Genomic DNA, 23,533 nt, shown 5'->3' with positions numbered 1-23,533 from the left:
TTCATCCAAACCTGCAGTCTCGATATTTAATATATTTATTATTTTTTAAACTCTATCACATGTGCTTATTGTAAATACATAGTTTTTACAGATTTTACAGTGCTAAAAATTAAAAAAAATAATTCTCTCCAAAATGTGGATTTTATAAAACGCTACATTTGTATCCGTTTTGGTAAAAATAAATATAACAAAACCGTTAACTTTAACAAGGTTGTTAAAGGAAGCTGTTAAGACCCGATAAAAAAATAACTAGAAATAAAAAGTACTTATTACTGTTTTTTTTACACTAAAACGTTTGGCTTGCTAGCTCATGCCTTTTTAGTTTTAACGTAATTACAACATTTAGGGTTTGATGTACAAATACTTACTGAAATTGTTGAGCTGATTGAATTTCTTAGATACTAATCAACTTGATTGACTTTTGAAATTATGTTCTTCTTGCGATTTGAGGATAGGCTTATATTTCGACCGACAATTCAGAATCGAATTGGTTTTTGCAGCGTCACTATTGTTATTTATTTACACAGCTAGTTCGTTTTTTTATGATTTTTAGTGAACATACATCACTTTGACCCCGTGTTTCGACTATAGGTATTATTTTTAGTACAAGGTTTTAAAATAACTCATATCAAACCTAATGTTTACATTAGAGAGTTGCAGTTGATATATTTTATTTAAGCCATTTATGTGTTTTTCGCAGATTTTGTATATTTTAACATAAACACGTTAAATCTTGAAATAAAATTTTCAAACCATTCCAATATTATTATGAACATCTATTTAGAGTGTTCAAGTTTTGAGTAATAAAGTACAAGTCTTAGGTTTGAATCTCTCGATGTGAGCATCGATTCCCAACTTATAATGTATTTTTGAATAATATTATTTGTTATTATATCGCTAAATATCACTGTATTGTGTTCACTAATTGTAATTTGTTTTATTATCATCCAGTATCGTTTTATTGTTTTCTTCTTAAATTTTTTTTTATCATTCAAACTATAAAATACAATTTTGAAACAAGAACCAAAATACATCAGTACATTTATTTATCTCCGAATTAAAACCGGGTGGCTAATTTTCATTAGCACATCCAGCTATTGAAAAATTGAAGAAAAATGGAGACAATTTTTTTAGTTGCATCAAAAGTTGCAAATTAACTTGTAGAATAAAAATTAAGATTTACCAGTATTCTTTTGAGTAAAAAAAGTAATTACAAATTCTAAACTATTCAGTAAATAATATTATAGTAAAAAGCTCTATTCATTACATAATTAAGGCAAATTAATTGAACGGAATAAACACGGTAAAAACACCAAAAATCTATTTTAAAACTTAAAATGTTGACGTGTTAGAAAAAATCTCAAAATCGGATCAAGCAAAAAATTGATGTTTTTTGGTTATTGTTTGTCATATATTTAAGTGGTTTAGATATTTGCATATTGTGTTTAATCCGGCCAGTTTGTTATTGCATACATTTTACTCGCCAATTCGATTGATATTATTCACACGAGCCTATTTCAATATAATATAATATTGTGTGAAATTACTATTATTGTTAATATCGATGTAATATCCGAATTATCTTAAAAGTAATAATTATTATTGTATTTGATTGCGTGGCACAAACAGTAAGAGCTAAACTATACTTCCCATGGACGTACAACCTCTATAAAAAAAATAGATACAACCAAGTTTTTCGCCGGCCGGGCTATAGAGGGCGATTTTCAATCTATATTCACCATAAAAAAATGTCTTTGGAAAATTAAGATCCTTCACCTTTTCCATGTCGAGTCCGTTCGACACATAAACTCCCTGTGTAAGAAAATTATAAAAGAATATTAATTATAGACCAAGTTTGAAAAATCTGTTCAACATTACCGGCCTTCTTGGGCAATCAGTACTAAAATTAAACGCTTTCTTGTATGCACCAAATGCATTTCCTAACAGCCATCTCAATTTCGAACAAGCTTTGGTCGTCGTGAAAACGTAATAATTTTCAGCCCAGCCTCAATAGACCTTTTTAGCAAAATTAAGTTCAGTCTAAAAAGTATGATCAGCTTTAAAATTTATATTTAAAAAAAAAAACAGTACATTGAGGTAAGGCCTTAGTGAAGCGGTGAGTTAACAGGTCTACTGGACTGATTTAAACTGAATGTTATATAAAATTACTTTCAAGAAACGCTTCGAAGCAAATCTATAAATTATAAAAAGTGTTGAATATAAATTAATTAAAGTCATTGTAATAGTGGTATCAATTACAGTTGCTTTTTAAAATGGACTTGATGAATTAGTAAATTTATTATATTATGTCTCAAAACTATTTATCATCATAAAATAAATTGCAATTATAGTTTAGTCAAAGTATAAAAAAAAAACGCAGATATCGAAGCTAAAATGTGTAAACATACAAAGCATAATTAAAATACAGCTACTGATTATAAGTAAATAAAAATTGCTCACAGTTAACGAATCGTCAAATTGAACCAAATATGTTAAATTGCCTTTTATTTCATATAAATTAGCACTTGTTCTACTTACGTAGAGGTTAAGGTGTACCTTGGCGTACTCAAAGTGCTCACATGGAGTGCAAGCCTTAATTTTTAATTTATATTCCCCTAAAATTATTTCGAGCATGGTAATTTTTAAATGGTGATACACAAGGTGATCCATTAAGAAGAACACACTCACATTCTCTTAAAATAATTGCAATTTTTGTGGTTTTTTTTCTCTTTAGTTTATGCTGTTTCATAATTTTAGACAATACTTAAAATTTGTATTTTTTATTTCCCCAAAGCTCGAACATAAGAAAAAATGTAAAACAAAAAACCCTAAAAAATTTCAATTATTTTAAGAGAAATGGACTGTCTTATAATAATAATACTTATTTGATACCCTCAAGGAAATAGAGTAAAAGTAAAAAGAAGAACTAAATGGACAAAATAATCAAATACAATACGAAAAATAAAATACAAAGTACAATACAAGTAAACAAAATATAATGAATGAAAAACAGAATTTGGATCAAAAGAAAAAAATTCCAAAACTAATGAAAAAAAAAATGGAATTTTAATTTAGAAATTTTATAATAAATCACACTGCCTTGATAACAAGGGTGGTTTTTGTATTACCATTGGAAGATTTGGGTAGTACGTTGGCGGTTTAGTTGCTGGTGCCGTTATCATTTCAATACAAATCAAAATCATTATACTGTATCGAAGCATTTTGCTAGTCGTATGTATTACTCAAACAGCGTTAAACCGATTGGGTCAATTGACAGTAGGTCGAATGTGAATTACTAACGCTGGAACTTGAACTAAACTGCCAGTCGACCATCGGCTAATAGTTTTGTAGTCGATCACTTCATGATGCTGAAAATTGCAATTACCAAATTCCTATAACGGAAACATATAAATACAAACAAAACACATGCTGCGGTAGCAAAAACAATAGGAATATCAGTTAACGTAGAGATTGTTGAATTTTGTTCGTTGAATAAAACCATCTCGAATAAATGATACAATTGTTTTAAAACTATGCATTCGGTATCGGTTCGTCGGATTGGTTTGTTTTCGGGTCGCATAATATTAAAATTTCCTGTAAATAGGTTAATTATTATTAGTGTAGGTCGTTGTAGAAAATAATTATTATGTGTTTTTTTTACATCGGATTTTTCCCACAGAAATCTTCTGTTATTATAGCGGTAACAAAATTTGTTCGATTGTTTATACTTTTGTTACCGATATCTGTGGTTTTTGGTCAATGTCATACTCACCGTTATTATTCAAATTTTAATTGGTACCGGTTATGTTCACGATTGTCATATGCGTTTGTTTGCTGCCGGACAACATGATCAGATTTAAACGCAAGCCGTATAATTAGATAGATCCCCTTTAGTTATGACCGTTGACTATAAAAGCATAACTTCCGGGTGGAGATTTGGCTCATCATACAACCTGTGTTGTTAAGCTGTACCTAGATTTTCAATTCAAATTCTTCTGGTTTTTTCCATATGTATAGTATCGTAATTCAGTGTCATAAATAAATAAAGATCTCCAAAATGTTCATATATTATAATATTGGCAATTGGCGATGCATTTTCTGCGATCAGCAGTACCTAAAAGCGTTTGTTATGCTAGAGATATATACCTAGAGTGCCTACCTCTCTTTTTCTATACAGGGTGATCCATTATCGTGAACCACTCAATATCTCACTGGGTTTAATTAATAATTGAATTTTTTTTTTCCAAAATGTTTTTATATAATGTGATCATGATAATCCCAAACTAGTTATTTTTATATCAACTTTTGATTTTCAAATAGCAACACATTTTTTAGCTTCGATGCAGAGCGGCACTACTCTGTAACTTTTTTAATACTGAACCAATTCCTTCGAGTAGACACTACTGGGGGTAAAAGTTGATAAAGTTTACTTCTTCGCAGTCAATTTTGAAAAAACAAAAAAAAAACTGTACGAGTTTGTAAGTTAGACTTTTACTGGCTATAATTTCGAGAAAAAGAGTCGGATCGAGTTGAAATTTATTACAAATATCTATTTCGTTTGCCCTCACACGTCAGTTGTATCAAATTTAAATTATACCCATTTCCCACCTTCCTAGGAGAGGTATAGGTTTTTTGTTTTTTGGGGTTTTTAGCCGTAGTTTTAAGACCTTTAAGTTGACAATTTGTCAGTAGTAAAAAACTCATATGTATTCATAACATATTAAACGGAAAAAAAATTCGGCACAACTGTTTTTTTTTAATTGCCGGAAAACTGTGTTTTCGCAGATATTTTAACAAAAACACAAAAAATCTTAAAAAAAAAACTACAAACACGGTGTACCAGATGTGAGAAACGAACAGACGCCAAAAACTTTCGGTTGGTAACGTCAACCCTTGTTAGGTTAGGTTAGGACCCAACGGTCGGTATCATAATGTTGTGTTTATTACATGACATCACAGACGACTAAATCGTGTACCTGATTACGGTAGATACACGATTTATTGGGAAAAAACCCGATCCGTCTACTTTTTAAGACATTTTAAGTTCTAACACGGCAAAACCACCGACGTTATTTCGTTATTTTATCGCCCGCGGACGACCGTACCGAAGGTCAACTACGAGTATATAAGGTCCAACTACCTGCAAATTATGAAGAGGACTGTTATTGTATATTGGATTCAGATTAAGTGTTGGTTTTTATGCAGTCTACCGACCCAAAATGTATTTCATGTTACACAATTTTTTAGTGTGAGATTGCTCTAATGGAAGTATATAATACATAAATATTAATTTTATTGAGAATAAACGATTATAATTTAAACTATGGAGTACAAACGATTGAAATGAATCGCCGACTATTCCAACTAAATTTAACAAGACATTGTATATGTGTTATTTGGTCCGCTATGTTTTTGCACAAAAAAAAAACCCAGTACAGTGGGATCAGGGCATAGTGGGAACGGAGCATAGTGGGGACGGGGAGGTCACAGATTTACAGGAATTTTTAAATCTGAAAGTAATAAAATCAGTTTCGAAAAAACGCTTCGATGCAAATCGGTATTCAGTATTTTCAAGCCAACAGCACAGTATAAATCAGCAAAGTTAGAAAGTATTAAATTGAGGTGCTGTATTTATAAATAAGCATCAAAGCGTTTATTTGAAAGTGATTTTATTCAATTTTATCATTTTTATTTATAATAATTCCTTTAGACCTGTGACCTCTTCGTCCCCTCGTTGCTTTAATTCCATTATGCCTATACTCTACTGCACTAGTCCTCTCGGATAAAATCACTTTCAAATTAACGCTTTAATGCTTATTTGTAAATACAGCACCTCAATTTAATACTTTCTAATTTTGCTGGTTTATACTGTGCTTGGTTTAGACTGTACTGGCTTGAAAATACTAACTACCGATTTGCAACGAAACGTTTTTTCTAAAGTGATTTTATCACTGTCTTATTATATTATTTGACTTTATGATTTTATTTAAGTCAATCAGTTACATCTAAGCAGAAAAATTAGTGAGACGGGACCCAAGAAATCCAAAGATAGAAAGAAGACAACGTTAAAGCCCCTCAAAAATATAGATGGAGGTGTGCGGAATGACCTAAAACTTTATAGGAATAAATAATGACAAAGAAATTACTACTGATGGAGACGGATACAAAGGATAAGTACAATTTTATTTTTGAAAATGTTTCAGAATAGATTCTTTATAGTATGGTAAAAAGCATGAAATGTCTGTTTAGAACTACACAATATATGCAACAAATGTGAGTAAAATTGTTTATTGTGGAATACGTTAAATTATTATTTGACAATTATTAGTGCAATATTAAATAGGATATTAGTGCTTATTGAAAATATTATGTCAATACAACAATAATGGTGTTATATAATTTTAGAACAGTTATACCATTGATTTTGTTCTAAATTATACCAACTGGTCCTTTAGTCGTTGTAGTACTGTACCGTTTTCGCTAATTTGTCCCCAAACGCCATTTTTTCTGTATATTTTGTCTGTATATCCGTTCGATAGGGTACAAGTACGATTAGTTAAGTCAATCTGAATTTTTGTTATATATGATGCTGGAAATTGTGCACTCATGTGTAATCCTATCAAATTACACACCCTTTTCAAAGCGATATCATCCGGTATACCCTGAACAGGTTCATCTAAAAAATAAAATAATTTTTTTTTTTTTTTAATTTCTCAAATTAGTTTATTGGTTTCTTCTTTTTTTTTTTGGTGTAGGACGCCACAGTCATATTTGTTAAAATAGAGTCATAAAAATATTTTGGTATCAGTACTGAACAGTTATACTGTTTGTATTACAAGAAAGTGTGTATCATCACTTATTTGGTTATTTTTAAAATTAAAATTAGTTATAAATTGTGTTTTTTTAGTGATTTATTCCTATTAATAAACTTAATATATAAATATATGTATAATTGACTCAAAATCCAAACATCTCCATATTAAAATTATTTACCTAATATCCGAATGATTATATTCTTTAAAGCTGGTCCAGTATGATCTCTTCTATCCTGTGCAAGGGCTGTCAAATCTAAGCTTTTAAAATCTACAAAAAATATTTTTTTTAAAAAGAAAGAATAAAAAAAAAAAATATGTTGGTTAAATTAAAATTAAATGTCATGTTAAGGTTGCTAACTGTGTATATCTATCTATATATATATAGTTTTAATTTGTTTTTCGTTTACATAAAACATTAAAAAAATAAAATTAAGCAAATTTCAACTATCAAACAAGCAATGCTATTTACTAGCCGAAAAAATCGTATTTACCTTGGTTGTTATCAATATTAGGATATTTCATTCCTGTAACAAATACATCAAATCATTGTGCATTAAAAAGAAAATCAATGAAGTAGAAGATGGCCAGATTTGCAAACGGGGTAAATTTTGAATAATTCCGATGGATACTGTTTTCACTGTGATGAACTGTATGTTCATCGCGAGATAAAAATATATTAAATAGTCACCCTGTTTGAAGTATTGGTTATTGTCATCAGCGGATACTGATTTCTGACTGATTATGTGATAAATAAAAATAAGCTGTAGATTTGAGTATCCTACCCTATAGATCTATTATAATTTTTTTATTAGTTTTAAATACAGAAAAATAGTGTCATTTTTGCCCTGTCATTAAAACAATCGCTCTTTAAATTGAGATTAATAAGAGTGACTACTTAATTAAGGGGTATGTATACAATCTGTTTTTTGGCGTTTAAGACTAAAAAGCCAGACAAAATTTTGACTACTTTACAAGATTAAAAATACAAATTATATAAATTAAAAATAATACATTGAAGCATATAAAAATAAATTGGATTATTAATTGTCATAGTCGAAGTTGATTAAAACCAAGTATTCTTAAATATTGCCTTTACAAAACTCCTTGAAACTAGACTGCATGCAATTCCTTTATGCAAAATATTATTACATAATTGGTAAATTATGTCTAATAGCAACGTACTAATAAACCTTTTATATTATAATTCGAATGGTCATTAGAGGCTTAAATATAAAACATATTGTATAGCTTTATGACTTAAAGCTTTAGGTCGATGTTTTTCTTTATAACTTCAAACTAGTATAATTATAAATGTTTCAAATTTAATATTTACTTAATGTACGTCTTATTTTCCATCCCATAAAGTCCTGGTAATCAAGCAGTTCTAAAATTAAAAACAAAATATTATTGAATGTACCTACATTAAATATTACATCTTTACATCTAGTATTTATATATAATGAATATACGTTAAATATAATAAATATATGATATATAAAAATGTGGTTACTGTCCATAATTGGAATGGGTCTTAAATCTGAATCTAAAACAAAAATGTTGTGTGCATAAAGAATATCAAACTTCTGTGTGGAACCAAATAAATAAAAACTATTACCCGGTATACAGATGGAAAAATCCAGTTTGTCTGAAATTAACATTACATAAATTAATGATATTGCATTTAATGTTCTTTTATATTATAAACAGAAAGATGAAGATCAAGGTTGAAAAAAACATGTGTTACATTAGTAACTTGGAAGAAATGTGCTCCACTGTTTCAATCCGACAGGAATTTCTTTGGAAAATTAAATAGGAATGAAATATTGGCAATATTGGCAATATTGGCAATATTTTCATACAATTTTAATACTACTAATTACAATTACCTGGTACAGCGATCATAAAATTAAGTTTGCCTGAAATTGACATTACATAAATTAATAATATTGGATTTAATTAACTTATATAAATTATTACGTTGTATGAATTAAAAGTTAAAGGTCAAAGTAGAAAAAAACCCATTTTAATAGACTGGGTAGAATCTTTATGAGAATACAATGGCTGAATTGAAACAGTTGTGGGAATGAGAAAAAAACATAATAATCGCCAGGGCACAGCCAACAATATCAGTTTTTTCCCATAAAGATTTCATTTGGATTTCTGAGAAAAATTTAATAATTACATCACTTATCGATTGCATAATGATAAAATTGAGTTGCAATTTTCAAAATATTATTCTATACTTTCTTCTTTTTTTATTATTATTATTTTAATTAAGACTACCGAAAATGTCGCAATGATTGACTTCATTAAACATTTCTTCAATTATTCGCTGCAATATATCTAAAATAAACAAAAATGATTTGGGCTATACTAACAAATTGAATTAAGTACTTAATAGTTATATCAAATTACGCTTTAAGCTGTAGCCATTTAACTCAACACTACTTCTTTGATTAGGTTATTAGAAATCGTTACCTACTTTAAAAATTACAATGTACTGTACACTGGTGCACTTTTTACTATTGATAAAAACAATACTTTAAAATTTGCAAAAAACTTGACAATTAGGTACACATAAAAAAACATTTATATCTTAACATTTAAATTTTAAATATATCTCACCTGTACCAGCTTCCATGATGGATACATCTGTAATATGTACACAATTGAAAAATATGTTCGAAAACACTGAATTTTAAAAACTTAGAAAACTGTGTTTGATAAAATAAAAATGTTACTGACTTGTAATTAGAAGCTGTTTCTTATATTCCGCTGTAAACAAAATTGAAATATTGTTCTTTGTTCCAATTTTTATTAACTACCTTAATTTAATAATTGTGAAGATATTATATATACCTAGATAATGTGCCGAAACATTTAGAATATTGACAAATAAAATAAAAAAACAGATAGGTTTCATTTTTTTCTGCAAATAAAACACATAAAATGAATTCATATTCATATTATAGATATCTCTCATCCACACGCCATGAAGTACCAACAAACATTGGTTGGCTTCTTTATCCAAGCTTGTGGTCTCAATATTTAATATATTGGTTATTTTATAAATTCTATCACTTGCGCTTATTGTAAATGTATATATACTACAGATAGTGCAGCGCTAATAATAAAAAAATAATTCACTCCAAAATGTGGATTTTGTAAAACGCTATATTTGTATCTGTTTTGGTAAAAATAAATATTACAAACCCGTTTGCTCAAAAAGGTCGTTAAAGGGCGATGTTAAGACCCGATAAAAAAAATAACTAGACATAAAAAGTATTTATTTCTATTTTTTTTTTTCACTAAAACTTTTGGCTTGTTAGCTCATGCTATTTAAGTTTTAACGTAATTAGACGTTCTTAGACGTTCTTAGACAACAATCTACTGATCGACTGAATTGGTTTTTGCAGTGTAACTATTTTTATTTATATAGACAGCTGGTTCTTTTTTTTATGATTAGGTTGAACATACATTACTTCCACGCCGTGTTTAGACTATAGGTCTTATTCTTAGAACAAGGTTCTAAAATAACCCATATCATATCTAATATTTACATTAGAGGGTTGCAGTTGAAATTAATTTTACATTTTGGCCTAACTATTTACTATGTTAATTTGTCTAAATTGAAAACACTTAATGAGTAAATTAACAATTAAAAATAATTTAATTATTATATATCTACTCTTGGATAAATATCGTGTGTCCCAATTATTAAAAAAAAAAATGGTAGTCAATTCTTATTTTTATGAAAAATATGTAAAATAAACGTTGAAATCTCGTTGGCTTAATTAAAAATCTTTAATTTTTTACGGTTCTATGATTATTTTATTTTATAATTTAAGCTGAAACAACATTTTTTTTATTATTTATTCTTTTATTTACAATCTATACAGACTAATATGTATAATATGTAAGTCTGATGACAATGACAAAGTGACATCATTAATGTTAGAATAGGAAGGCCCTCAGCAGTGCCACCTGACAAGAATAGTTAAGATTTTATGCGTTAAGCAGGTCCCTGGGCTATTGTCTTTTTAATCTTCTTAGAATAAGAGTGACAGAGTATAATTTTTTAATTAGCGGATTGGAATAAGAGTGTCATTTTGAATAAAATTTGTTACAGTGTGATCTGACAAGTTCGTTAAAGGTTAGTAGTTTCAAGTCTTTCTGGAGGTTTAAGTTGGTTACATACCAAGGGCAGAGCTAAATATTATGCGTAGGCAAATTGACTGAAACGCTTGACACGGTCCCCCCAAAGTTGGGTGCCGTAGAGCCAGACTGGATGAATTATCGACTTGTATATTATAGTAAGCTTGTTTTTTAAGGACAATTTTGATTTTAAAAGTGGTCTTAGGAGCTGCAATCTGGAGTTGACAGATTTGCGTTTTTGTTTTAGACGTGAGCTACATGTGAGACGTTTATCAAAAGTTAGCCCAAGGCACTTGGACTTAATTCGCTGAAGGTATATACTTTCTTCTTGCCCTAAACTTGAAACTTCAAAAATAGTTATCCAAAACTGGTTGTCGGCCAGTCAAAATGTTTAGTAAAATATTCTTAATTTTAAAAAATATATATGTTACCATTCAAGTTTCAAAAGCTGCTTTTAAAAAAAATCTAGTTTAAGAAGGGGGTAGAAACATAATTATTTGTGAAAAATTGAGATCACATTATATAAAAACCCTATGAAAAAAAAAATCAATAGTCTATTAAACTCAGTGAGATATTGACTGGCCTGCGATAAAAAAATCACCCTGTATTATATTTACTAACTAATTTTTTGTGTTTTTTTTTTCGGTTGTACTGGAAAAGTGAATGGACGACATTTTATAATTACTAAAAAGGGCAAAAGCTATAAAAGTCAGATAAAAAAAAACTTATCCTCAAAAATATTACTCTAATAAATGTACACAACTTTTTGTCGGTTTATTGTGAAAACTTGATTATACATTTTTATAAAAACAAATAATTGAGTGAAAAAATGTATCAATCGAGTTATGCCTAATTAATGTTTCATAAAGTTGTCGAATTGATCCAACCGTTTTTGCGAATATTATATTATAATATTATTGAGGTTACTTATTTGTACATTTTTTTTTGCCAGATTTTCATAGCATTTGCCCTAACTCAATAATGATGAAAAACCGCCCATCCAGCTTTTCCAGTACAACCAAAATCTTAAAAATGAAATTGGTCAAATATTAACTGATTTGGTTTTAAAATAGAAAGAAGACAACGTTGAAGCCCCTCAAAATATAGACGGAGGTGTGCGGAATGACCTAAAACTTTATAGGAATAAATAATGACAAAGAAATGACTACTGATGGAGACGGTACAAAGGATAAGTACAATTTTATTTTTGAAAATGTTTCAGAATAGATTCTTTACAAAATGGTAAAAAGTATGAAGTGTCTGTTTAAAATCTACACATAAACAACAAATGTGAGTAAAACTGTTTATTGTGGAATACATTAAATTATTTGACAATTATTAGTGCAATACAAAGTATTATAAGTGCTTTATAAAAATACTATTTCAATACAACAACAATGGTATTATGTTATAATTTTAGAGGAGTTTTACCATTGCTTCCTGTTCTAATTATTATAACTGGTCCTGTAGTCGTTGTAGTACTGTCCCGTTTTCGCTAATTTGTCCCCATACGCCACGATTTATTTTGTATATTTTGTTGATTCTTCCATCCGAAATGGTACAAGTATGGTTAGTTTCGTTAGTCTCCATAGTTTTTATAAATGATGTTGGCAATTTTGCACTCATGTATATTCCTATCAAAGTACACATCCCTTTTAAAGCGGCATTATTCGGTATATTCTCAACAGGTCCATCTAAGAAATTGAAACAATTTTTTTTATTATTAATTTGCTCAAATCAGTTTATTGATTACTACTTAATTTTATCGTGCAAGACTCAAATATCTTGTTTGTTAAAATAAAATCATAAAAACAGAATGGGCACGGTGTCCGTATTGTTTAGCCATGCTGTGTGTATTACAAGAAAGTATGTATCATCACTTTATTTGGTTCATTGTTAAAAATTAAAATTAGTCGTACACTGTTATTTTTTAGTGGTTTATATATATAAATGTTTCAAAGTCCATACAACTCCATATAAATATTATTTACCTAATACGCGATTGATTATATTTTTTAAAGCTGGTCGGGTAAGATTTCTTCTATCTTGTGCAAGGTTCTTCAAGTCTATCCTTCTAAAATCTACAAAAATTAATATTTTTAAGAAGAAATAATAAAACGAAAAATATTGTAGTTAAATTAAATGTCTATGTTGCTAATTGTGTATATTTATATATAAATATATATAATATAAAGTTATAATTTGTTTAGTAGTAAAAATTTAATTACAAACATAACGTTCATAATGACATAAAACATTAAATAAATAAAATGAAGAAAATTTCAACTCTAAAACAATCAAGGCTATTTATGACTACCGAAAAAATCGTATTTACTTAGGTTTTTATTGATAGTAGGATATTTAATTTCTGTAACAAAAACATTAATATATCATTTTGCAGTTAATTAAATATAATTTAGAGAAAGATGGGTTAGAATTGCAAACGGGGTAAATTTGAATAAAAAAAAATAATGATATGATTTTCATTATGCCTAACTCTACTGTACTAGTCCTCTCGGATAAAATCACTTTCAAACTAACCCTTTGATGATTAGTTAAAAGTAACAGTGTTGTACAGGCAAAAAAAAAAGCCCTCATCATGGTAGAACCAATACCTTTGTTTTGCATCGAAGCTAAAAACTGACATACTTAAATGAAAATCGGCTTTCTACATAGCACAGTCAAGTATCCAAAGAACACAAATAACTTGACAAAATATTAATTGTAGTAAAAAAATCTAATTTGGATCCTTTAAAATTGGTATGAAATAATCAAAACTGACACTTTTACTAATAGAAAAAAATTATACAAATCAAGAATAATACAATGAAGCTTATAAAAATCAATTGGAATATTAATTGTCATAGTCGAAGTTGATTATAGCCGCTTTTTTCCTAAATATTGCCTTTACAAAACTCCTTAAAACCAGACCGCGTGCAATTCCTTTGTGCAAAATATTATTACATATGATAAAAATAATTTAATTAATCTTAAGTACAAAATAGTGTATTTAAATCTAAAATTTTGTTTTTGTTATAATGTAATACTAATTAATAACAATTATAAAGTGCTGTAGATTTGAGTATCCTACCCTATAGAATTTTTATAATTTTTTTATTTGTTTTAAATACAGAAAAATAGTGTCATTTTTGCCCTGTCATTAAAACAATCGCTCTTTAAACCAAGATTAATAAGAAAGACTACTTAATTAAGGGGTATGTATGAAATCTGTTTTTTGGCGCTTAAGACTAAAAAGCCAGACAACATTTTGACTACATTACAAGATTAAAAATACAAATTAAATAAATTAAAAATAATACATTGAAGCATATAAAAATCAATTGGGATATTAATTGTCTAGTCGAAGTTGATTAAAACCAAGTATTCTTAAATATTGCCTTTACAAAACTCCTTGAAACTAGACTGCATGCAATTCCTTTATGCAAAATATTATTACATAATTGGTATTTTATGTCTAATAGCAACGTACTAATAAACTTTTTATATTATAATTCGAATGATCATTAGAGGCTTAAACATAAAACATATTGTATAGCTTTACGACTTTAAGCTTTAAACCGATTTTTTTTATAGTTTTTAAAACAAGTACTTCAAACTAGTATAATTATGATTGTTTGAAATGTAATATTTACTAAATGCACGTCTTATTTTCCATCCAATATAGTCCTGGTAATCAAGCAATTCTAAAATTTAAAAACAAAATAAATATTAATATACCTACCTACATATTATATGATTGCAATCAAAATGTCATATTGGTATTTGTAAATAGGTAGTATTTATATATATAAGAAATATGCGTTATATATAATAATTATATGATATATAAAATGTGTTTACTCTCCGTATCTGAGATGGATCTCAAGTCCGAGCCTAAAACAAAAATGTTGTATGCATAATGAATATCAAACGTTACTGTGTGGAAACATTTAAATGAAAATTATTACCCGGTATACAGATGGTAACATCTAAGCAGTCTGAAATTAACATTACATAAATTAATAATATTGCATTTAATTTTCTATTATTTTACAAACAGGAAAATGAAGATAAAGGTAGAAAAGAAAAACAAGTGTATTAGAAACTCTTAAGAAATGTGCTCCATTGTATATTAATACGTCTAGGAATTTATTTGGAAAATTAAATAGAAATGAAATATTGGAATTATTTTCATAAAATTCTATAAAAACTATTACCCGGTACAGCAAGCATACAATTAAGTTTGCCTGAAATATACACAAATTAATAGTATTGGATTTGGTTTAATTTTATAAATTATTACATTAAATAAATATAAATTAGACGTTAAAGATCGAAGTAGAAGAAAAACCCATATTAATTAGACTAGATAAATATTATGAAAATACAATGGCTGAATTGAAACAGTTGTGGGAATGAGAAAAAAATATATTAATCACCCTAAGTTGACACAGCCAACAATATCAGTTTTTTTCCATAAAGATTCATTTAGATTTCGGAGAATAATTTAATATTTGCATCACTTATCGATTGCATTAAGATACATTTTAGTTGCAACTTTTATAATATTATTTTTAAATATTTTTCTCTATTTTTTTTTTTTTAATACTATTATTTTAATTATGACTACCGAAAATGTAGTGATGTTCGACTTCATAAACCAGTTCTTCAATTACTCGTTCCAATCCGACTAGAATAAACAAAAATATATTTGGTCTATACTAAATGCATATAACTATATTTTTAAATGGGCAAATAACGTGAAAATTAGGTACACATAATAAAACATTTACGTATTGAAATTTAAATGTTAAATATATCTCACTTGTACCAGCTTCCAGCATGGATTCATCTGTAATATGTACATAATTAAAAATGATCTATCAAAATAGTGAATTCTAAAATATTAAAAAACTATTATTTATAAAACAAAAATGTTACTGACTTGTAGCTAAAACATGTTTCTTATATTTCGCTGTAAAATAAAAGTGAAATCTTGTATTTTGTTCCAATTTTTATTATATATCTTAAGTTGGTAATTGTGTAAAAAACATAAATACCGTCATAATCTGCCGACACATTTAATAAGATAAATGATATAAAAATACAGATAAGTTTCATATTTTTCTGCAAATAATAAACATATTAAGAATTTGTATTAGTCACAGTTGCCTCAAGTGCAGAGATTAGAAGGTTTTGGTTTGGCACGAAAGCTTAATATTTTTTTAGAAAAATTAAGAAATTTTACATAAAATATATGAATTTTAAATTAGGATCAGAAAAAATAAAAAAGGGGTAAAATTTCTTGGTTAAAATAATTGTGAAAATAAAATACAATTTCCGTTTTTTCGACTTTGCTATTCATTTTTACCCCATTTTTTTTTCTAAGCATTTTTATAAAGATTCCAATTAGAAATTTACACATTTTATGTTAAATTTCATCAGCTTTTTGAAAAAAATATTAGACAATTACTCAAATTTCGGCAACAAAAATAACTTTGACGACTTTGTTACGCGAAATAAAAATCAATATTTTTAATAGAGAGCTGAATTTTTTTTACAAAAGAATCTGATTTTTAATCCTTTTTTTTGACGACCGAAGATACTATAAAAAAAATGATAAAAAAGATGTGACATTACACATCAATAAATACATTTTTTTAATAGATCCACAAAAATTCCTAGACCGCTAAGCTGATTTTTTTGTATTGCAAGGTAGAAATCGAACTTGAATGATATTTCATCTGGCCAAAACAAATATAACAAAACCGTTCGTTCAAAAAAAATGTTAAAGAACAGTGTTAAGACCCGATAAAAAACTAGAAATTTAAAATACTTATTAATGTTTTTTTCACACTAAAACAATTAACTCATGCTCATGTATTTTTTTTTAAGACATATTATGACTATTATTTTTACGCTAAATCATATGGAAATACTTACTGAAATGGTTAAGCTGGTTGAATTTCTTAGAAAATATTCTACTTGATCGTCTTTTGTAACTAAATACGATTTATACGGATAGGCTTATATTTCGACAGACAATTCAATTGTTTTTTGTAGTGTAACTTTTTCGTTTTTTTACACAGCTGGTTCATTTTTTTGTTTATTTTATGATTTATGATTTACATACATTACTTTGGCTATAGGTATTATTTTTAGCTCTAGATTTTACAATCTACCATATAATATCTAATGTTTACACAAGAGAGTAGCAGTTGAATTTTTTTTTATATTTTGGTCTTACTATTGACTATGGCAAACTTTCTAAACGAAAAAACCCCTAAAGGTAAAATACATTGTTGCACGGAATAGTATTATTATTTTTTTTTTTGAAAATTATATTACATCCATCCCTTAACTTGTTGATTTTGTTGAAAAACTTGTAGGGACATCGCACAACGAACACATCAAACCTAGCTTCTCGTTTTTCTTGATAAGACTTGTAGGTCAACCTTCTATAAAATGACTAATGGTGTTTTCAAGGTGTTAATAAGCTACTAGTGGTTGTCATATTCTTTTTCCACATAAAAATGTCATATTGTGTACATTGTATTGTTTTAAAATATTTTGAATTGAGTTGGCTAAGCTACGAATACAAGGAGACTCAAAACAACTATAATAGACAAATTCATTTTCTGTTTATATATTCATCTTATTAATAGTTTTGAACTATTTGTTGATCTGTGTACCATTTGGGTGCCTGCAATTCATTTAGTTATTTAAACATGGAAAGTGGCAATCGCTACTTATAAACACCCGGGGCCTGGTAGCCCAAGTAGCCTTATGGGCCCTACAAGCCCATTCGTGAGAGAGATACGCTTCGTGTCCAGTTTAACAAAGGGCAATATCGGTCAAGATAAGTGGTGAAGATTGCAAAAAAAAAATAAAGGCTTGAGAAATTTGAGAAATGCTCCATATATGTAGAATAATAATTACTCGGAATCCGAAAATCCGAAAAATTTAAGCCACTCAAACGTTTATTAAATATATTATCACAGTATAAAGCTGTGTGCCTAAGTAAAATGTTCTGCTAGAAGGTTAGGTTAGGTTAGGTTAAAAAAGTTTTTTTTATAATAAGTTAGTGTTTTATACACAAACAAATTATTAAACATTCTGTTTTTAAAAATCTAAGTAGTTTTTGAGTAAACTAGTGTAGATCGTTGAAATAATCACCCAGCATATTGTTTTATGAACACTGAAATAATTTAGCAGTCGAAAAAACAGTTGCTAAACAATCTGTGTACACAAATGCTTAGATAGTATGGCGGCTTCGAGAATACTGTCAACTTATGATTTATTTTTTAAGTTTTAATAGTAAGTGCACACAAAAAAAAAAATTTGTAGGCGCTGATTTTCGTACATTGCTAATTTGAGAAAAGAAAATTTATTTCAAATGAGTAACGAAAATTCGTACATTATGTATTTTAAATTGGATTTAGCATTTTGTACAAAGGCTTGACGAGGATGGGTTAATAAAAGCACAAACATTTTGGAATAACATTTTTGTGTAAATTATTATAATCATTTGATGATTTATCAAACCGAATGTTTATTTTTTAATCACACAAATGTTTCTAGTGGAAAAAAATTTAGGGAATTTTCAGGATGTAGATGTTGATAGTGGTACTCTGGGAATTAATTAGATTCAGAATAATCTACTTAACGTTTTGACTCATCGATCGGAAAATAATTGTAAAAGTCCTAAAGAAATTTTAAAATCTAACAAAAATATTTATTGTAGTATCATTTAAAAAAAAAACTAAGTGTTTTATACTACATTAATCGCCCGACAAGCAACTAAATTTTCATATAATTGCGGCTCAATTGAAACTAAGAAGAAATGTATATAATTTTTTATATTCATATATCACTTTTTAAGTACCTAGGATTTAAAAATAATCTTTTCCAGATGTATTTTTTAAATTTGGGTCCCTTAAACCGCTGAACCGATTTTTTCATGTAGAAATTTTATAGATCGAAAATCGTACCTGAAAAGTACTTTATTAAGCCAAAAATTAAAAAAGACTCGAGCCTTTGCTTCCGAATTACTTCCAAGTTTGTACGGTATATTCCCTAGACGTAGTACTATGGCTAAACGTTGTAATAATCAATGACAATGGTCAAGCTTTTCTCTGTCTCTAAAATCTAGTTAGGGACATCCGTATTTTGTGTGCAGACACACAAATAGGAGAAAAAATAAATTATTGTAAAAACATTACTGTTTTAGCTTTTATTTTATTACACCTTGCAAAATATATAAATACAAGTACTAGTACAGATTTTTTTGCCTGATTTAAAGATATTGTTATAGGATTTCTATTCAATTCTATTCGATGAAATCGACATCGCAAATAGTGTTTACAGACAACAAACAAAGCAGAAATTATACTGTACTAAAAATATGCAGCTCAGGTTGTCAAAAAGATATGCATACATTTATAATGAAATAGTGAATGTTGTATAAATGTTTATTATGGAAAGTACATTATTTAAAAATTATTATTAGTGCAAAATGAATAAACATATTAGTGCTTTATAAAAATATTAAATTAATAAAACATCAATGGTATTGATAATTTTAGCAGATTTATACCATTGATTCCTGTTCTAATTATACTAACTGGTCCTTAAGTAATTGTGTTACTGTACCATTTTCGTTAATTTGTCTCCAACTGCCACCATTTTTTGTGTATATTTTGTCTGAATATGCATTCGATAGGGTACACGTATGACTAATTGCGTCAATCTGAATTTTTCTTATATATGACGTTGGAAATTTTGTACTCATGTATAATCCAATTAAATAGCACATCATTGGTAAGTCATCATCATCCGGAATATCTTGAACAGGTTCATCTAAGAGATTATAACATTTTTATTTTATTAATTTGCTAAAACTAGCTAACCAGTTTCTTATTTTTTTTGGCGCAGGACACTACTGTCATATTTGTTAAAATAAACACGTAAAAAAAAGAATGTTCTTGGTGTTCATATTGTACAACCATTCTGTTTGTATTACAAGGGGGTATGTATCATCACTTATTTGTTTAATTTTTAAAATGAAAATTAGTTGTATACTGTTATTTTTTAGTGATTTATTCCTATTAATTACCTAAATATTATATATATATATATAGATATAGGTAAATGATTAAAAATCCATACAACTCCATATTTATATTATTTACCTAATACACGATTGATTATATTTTTTAAAGCTGGTCCAGTAAGATTTCTTCTATCTTGTGCAAGGGCTCTCAAATCTAAGCTTCTATAATCTAGGAAAATGAATATTTTTGAAAGAAAACAATAAAAATGAAAAACATTTTAGTTAAACTAAATGTCTAGGTTGCTAATTGTGTATATCTATATATATTATCATTGAGTATATACAATATATACTCAACGATATTATATATAGTTATAATTTGTTTTTCTTTTGCGAAGTGTAAATAAAAAAAATTAGGCAAATTTCCACTCTAAAACAAACTAGGCTGTTTACGACTATCGAAAAATTCGTATTTACCTTGGTTTCTATTAATGTTAGGATATCTCATTCCTGTAACAAATACATTGATTAATCCTATTGCAGTTAATAAAACCCAATGTACGGAAAGATGGGATAGAATTGCATGACGGGTACATTTGGATAATGCCATAAAAGATAGGAGATAAGAGATTAGAGATAATAAAAGTACCAAAAAGATCCAGGGTCTTATACTTGAATATAAAGACACATATACATGTGCCTATGTAACTGCTTGTACTGTGAATACTTGTTTTTAAATGAAAATCGGTTTTCTTCATAACACAGTAAAGTATCAAAAGAACACGAATCTCTTGACAAAATTTTAATTTTACTAAAATAATCTAAATTGGATCCACTAAAATTGATTACCTAACATTAAATAACATGGTCGAAATTGATAAAAACCACTTTTTTCTTAAATATTGCCTTACAAAACTCTTTAAAAACAGACCGCATGTAAGAGATTTCTTAATGTAAAATATTATTGTATAGATGTTAAATTATTTCTAGTAGCAACGTACTAATAATCAGTTTATATCAAATTAAGGCCTAATTATAAAAGTATTTCTTAAGAACTTCAAAACTAGTGTAAATATAAATGTTTAAAATTTAATATTTACCTAATGCGCGTCTTATTTTCCATCCCATAAAGTCCTGGTAATCAAGCAATTCTAAAATTAAAAACAAATATATTTTAATGTACCTACCTACAAATTATGTTTTATGATTGAAACCAAATGTCAATAGTTTTTGTGAATAGGTGATTGTTGTCAAAGTATATATATATATATAATAAATATGTTATATAAAAATGTGGTTACTGTCCATATTTGAAATGGGTCTCAAATCTGAAACTAAAACAAAAATTGTATGTGCATAAAAAATACTGTCTGGAAACATGTAAATGAAAATGATTACCCGGTATACAGATGGGATTATACAATTTGTCTGAAATTAACATTACATAAATTAAAGATATTGCATTTAATTTTCAATTATTTTATAAAGAGGAAGTTATCTCCATCTTCCTATTTAAAACATATGGTGGAAAAAAATGTGTGTATTAGCGACTCGAAAATAATATGCTTCACTGTATATTAAATACAATAGGAATCTCTTTGGAAAATTAAATAGGAATGAAATATTGGAAGTATTTTCATAAAATTCTACGAAAACTTTTACCTGGTACAGCGATCATTAAATTAAGTTTGCCTGAAATTGACGTTACATAAATTAATAGTATTGAATTCGTTTTGCTTTTATAAAATATTACATTATATAATTATAAATTAGAAGTTGAATGTCAAAGTAGAAAAAATCATATTAAATAGACAAGGGAATCTTAATACATTAGCTGAATTGAAACAATCGTGGGAATGAGAATAAAATTTAATGAGCAGGTAAGTTTAACAGAGCTAAAACTATCAGTTTTTTTCCATAAATATTTCATTTAGTTTTCGGAGGAAAATTTAATATTTGCATCACTTATCGATTGCATAAAAATAAATTTTAGCTGCAATTTTTTTCAAACATTTTTTTCTACACTTATTTTTTAAAATTATTATTAATATTTTATTTATGACTACCGAAAATGTTGCAATGATTGGCCTCATTAACCATTTCTTCAATTATTCCCTCCATTCTATCTAGAATAAACAAAAAAAGATTTTGGCTATACTAAAAAATTAAAATTAAATTTAATGACCATATAAATCTTCAGAATAAAATTATACCATGCTTTTAGCTACAGCCATTTACCTCAACACTACTCTTTTGATTAGGTTATTAGAAATCGTTACCTACTTCCAAAATTACAATGTTCTGTACACTGGTGCACTTTTTACTATTGATAAAAACTATACTTTAAAATTTGCAAAAAACTTGACAATTAGGTACGCATAACAAACCATTTATATATTAACAATTTAATTTTAAACATATCTCACTCGTTCCAGCTTCCATGATGGATAAATCTGTAATATGTACATAATTAAAAAATATGTATGAAAATATTGAGTTCAAAAAACTTAAAATAATATTTTCGGTAAAACAAAAATGTTACTGACTTGTAACTAAAACAAGTTTCTTGTATTCCGCTGTAAAACAATGTGAAATATTGTTTATTTTTTCAAATTTTTATTACCTACCTTATGCTTTTAATTGTGAAAAAAATATATAAATACCTTCAAAATCTGCCGAAACGTTTACCAAGATATATGATATAAAAAAACAGATAAGTTTCATTTTTTTTTTCTGCAAATATTAAACGTAAAAAGAATTCATATTAGTCACAGTTGCCTCTTAAGTGCAGAGAGTGCAAAAAAGTTCTGGTTTGGTGAGGCTGCAGACGCGGATCCAGAACTTATTTACGGTTGGGGGGGGGGAGGGGCATCTTAGTCAAAACACTACTTTAATCCTAATGAAAACAATTCGTTATTTTTGCATATTTTACCAATTTGAACCAATACTGTTTGGGAGTAGTTAATTTTAGTTTATACACACCCTATAAGTTGTCAACGTTTTTTTATTAGTTATATAATTCATCAATTCTTAGGTACATTAATGGTTATCAGTAGACAGCCGATTCATATACAATTGCCTGTATTTTATAGACACTACTTGTTAGTGCATATTTTGCATATTATATGCAATATGCATAAAATATGTTTTTGCATATGCAACTGCATATTGCATATTTTTTGTGAATTTATAATAAAATAATAATTTTTTAATTATTTAATTGTTGCCTATCAAATAATATTAATAATTCAATAATATATTATGCAATAAAAGATATTAAACGTCATTTTTGAAAATTTATTTTTCAATATTTATTTAATTTTTTATTTATTATAATTTATAAAAATGTAACAATGTTCAAAGCTTAAAATTGAATAATGAATTAAGTGGCCTTAAATTCTTGAAGAGTAAATGTACCAATATTAACGAATAACGCCAAGTCATTGTTTACATTTTGGCAATTCCCTTTGATACGAAATAGTAGACTAGCAACGGTACAAGTCTGTACTTG

General features: G+C 27.5%; 3 protein-coding genes and 1 long non-coding RNA gene across 6 annotated transcripts in view; all 4 read right to left on the bottom strand.

Moving 5' to 3' along the window:
* Positions 1 to 368: 368 nt before the first annotated feature.
* LOC126844102 (uncharacterized) lies at positions 369 to 1,996 on the bottom strand. The gene is made up of 2 exons (XR_007686539.1): positions 1,879 to 1,996; positions 369 to 1,812 (listed from the first exon to the last, which is right to left on the bottom strand). It is a non-coding gene; the product is annotated as an uncharacterized LOC126844102 (long non-coding RNA).
* Positions 1,997 to 6,272: 4,276 nt separating this feature from the next.
* The window catches only part of LOC126844103 (uncharacterized), a 31,837-nt gene continuing 14,576 nt past the window's right edge, over positions 6,273 to 23,533 (bottom strand). The window contains exons 1-12 of one of the 3 annotated variants that reach the window (XM_050581970.1): positions 10,029 to 10,151; positions 9,675 to 9,744; positions 9,561 to 9,590; positions 9,441 to 9,467; positions 9,099 to 9,158; positions 8,702 to 8,731; positions 8,431 to 8,460; positions 8,326 to 8,358; positions 8,149 to 8,199; positions 7,307 to 7,339; positions 6,994 to 7,083; positions 6,273 to 6,676 (exon numbers count right to left, since the gene is read on the bottom strand). In XM_050581970.1, coding sequence (XP_050437927.1) covers positions 6,435 to 6,676; positions 6,994 to 7,083; positions 7,307 to 7,339; positions 8,149 to 8,199; positions 8,326 to 8,358; positions 8,431 to 8,460; positions 8,702 to 8,731; positions 9,099 to 9,158; positions 9,441 to 9,467; positions 9,561 to 9,590; positions 9,675 to 9,738 — 690 coding nt within the window. In that variant the 5' untranslated portion in view covers positions 9,739 to 9,744; positions 10,029 to 10,151 and the 3' untranslated portion in view covers positions 6,273 to 6,434. Of the gene's footprint in view, positions 6,677 to 6,993; positions 7,084 to 7,306; positions 7,340 to 8,148; positions 8,200 to 8,325; positions 8,359 to 8,430; positions 8,461 to 8,701; positions 8,732 to 9,098; positions 9,159 to 9,440; positions 9,468 to 9,560; positions 9,591 to 9,674; positions 9,745 to 10,028; positions 10,207 to 23,533 lie in introns of those variants that run through there. The other 2 variants (XM_050581971.1, XM_050581972.1) reach the window with 2 other exon arrangements.
* LOC126844104 (uncharacterized) lies at positions 12,260 to 16,995 on the bottom strand. Its single transcript, XM_050581973.1, has 12 exons — positions 16,914 to 16,995; positions 16,031 to 16,097; positions 15,916 to 15,945; positions 15,796 to 15,822; positions 15,601 to 15,660; positions 15,188 to 15,217; positions 14,939 to 14,968; positions 14,832 to 14,864; positions 14,624 to 14,674; positions 13,306 to 13,338; positions 12,962 to 13,051; positions 12,260 to 12,664 (listed from the first exon to the last, which is right to left on the bottom strand). Exons 2-12 carry the CDS (start codon positions 16,089 to 16,091, stop codon positions 12,423 to 12,425), a joined length of 687 nt encoding a protein of 228 aa, XP_050437930.1. The 5' UTR covers positions 16,092 to 16,097; positions 16,914 to 16,995; the 3' UTR covers positions 12,260 to 12,422.
* LOC126844106 (uncharacterized) lies at positions 19,549 to 22,738 on the bottom strand. The gene is made up of 11 exons (XM_050581975.1): positions 22,686 to 22,738; positions 22,569 to 22,598; positions 22,449 to 22,475; positions 22,089 to 22,148; positions 21,685 to 21,714; positions 21,421 to 21,450; positions 21,324 to 21,356; positions 21,123 to 21,173; positions 20,500 to 20,532; positions 20,162 to 20,251; positions 19,549 to 19,829 (listed from the first exon to the last, which is right to left on the bottom strand). Exons 3-11 carry the CDS (start codon positions 22,462 to 22,464, stop codon positions 19,585 to 19,587), a joined length of 588 nt encoding a protein of 195 aa, XP_050437932.1. The 5' UTR covers positions 22,465 to 22,475; positions 22,569 to 22,598; positions 22,686 to 22,738; the 3' UTR covers positions 19,549 to 19,584.

The sequence above is a fragment of the Adelges cooleyi genome, unplaced genomic scaffold (assembly GCF_023614345.1).
Source record: "Adelges cooleyi isolate 19-005CV unplaced genomic scaffold, UGA_ACOO_1.1 ACOO_flye_CR_arks_rails_tigmint_CR_PRNA_63, whole genome shotgun sequence".
Lineage (NCBI taxonomy): Eukaryota > Metazoa > Arthropoda > Insecta > Hemiptera > Adelgidae > Adelges > Adelges cooleyi.
Note: the sequence above shows the minus strand (reverse complement) of the source record. Positions and strands in the feature narration are given on the sequence as shown.

What these genes read in the sequence shown, in the direction of transcription:
- LOC126844104 (XM_050581973.1), bottom strand. Translation starts at nt 16,091, where the DNA reads ATGAAACTTATCTGTATTTTTATATCATTTATCTTATTAAATGTGTCG. An exon ending in CATGCTGGAAGCTGGTACAA is followed by an intron (nt 15,661 to 15,795) that starts GTGAGATATATT and finishes TGTTTATTCTAG; the next exon opens with TCGGATTGGAACGAGTAATT. An exon ending in CGAACATCACTACATTTTCG is followed by an intron (nt 15,218 to 15,600) that starts GTAGTCATAATT and finishes TGTATATTTCAG; the next exon opens with GCAAACTTAATTGTATGCTT.
- LOC126844106 (XM_050581975.1), bottom strand. An exon ending in ACCCATTTCAAATATGGACA is followed by an intron (nt 21,174 to 21,323) that starts GTAACCACATTT and finishes TTTTAATTTTAG; the next exon opens with AATTGCTTGATTACCAGGAC. An exon ending in TATAATCAATCGTGTATTAG is followed by an intron (nt 19,830 to 20,161) that starts GTAAATAATATA and finishes ATAATCTCTTAG; the next exon opens with ATGAACCTGTTCAAGATATT.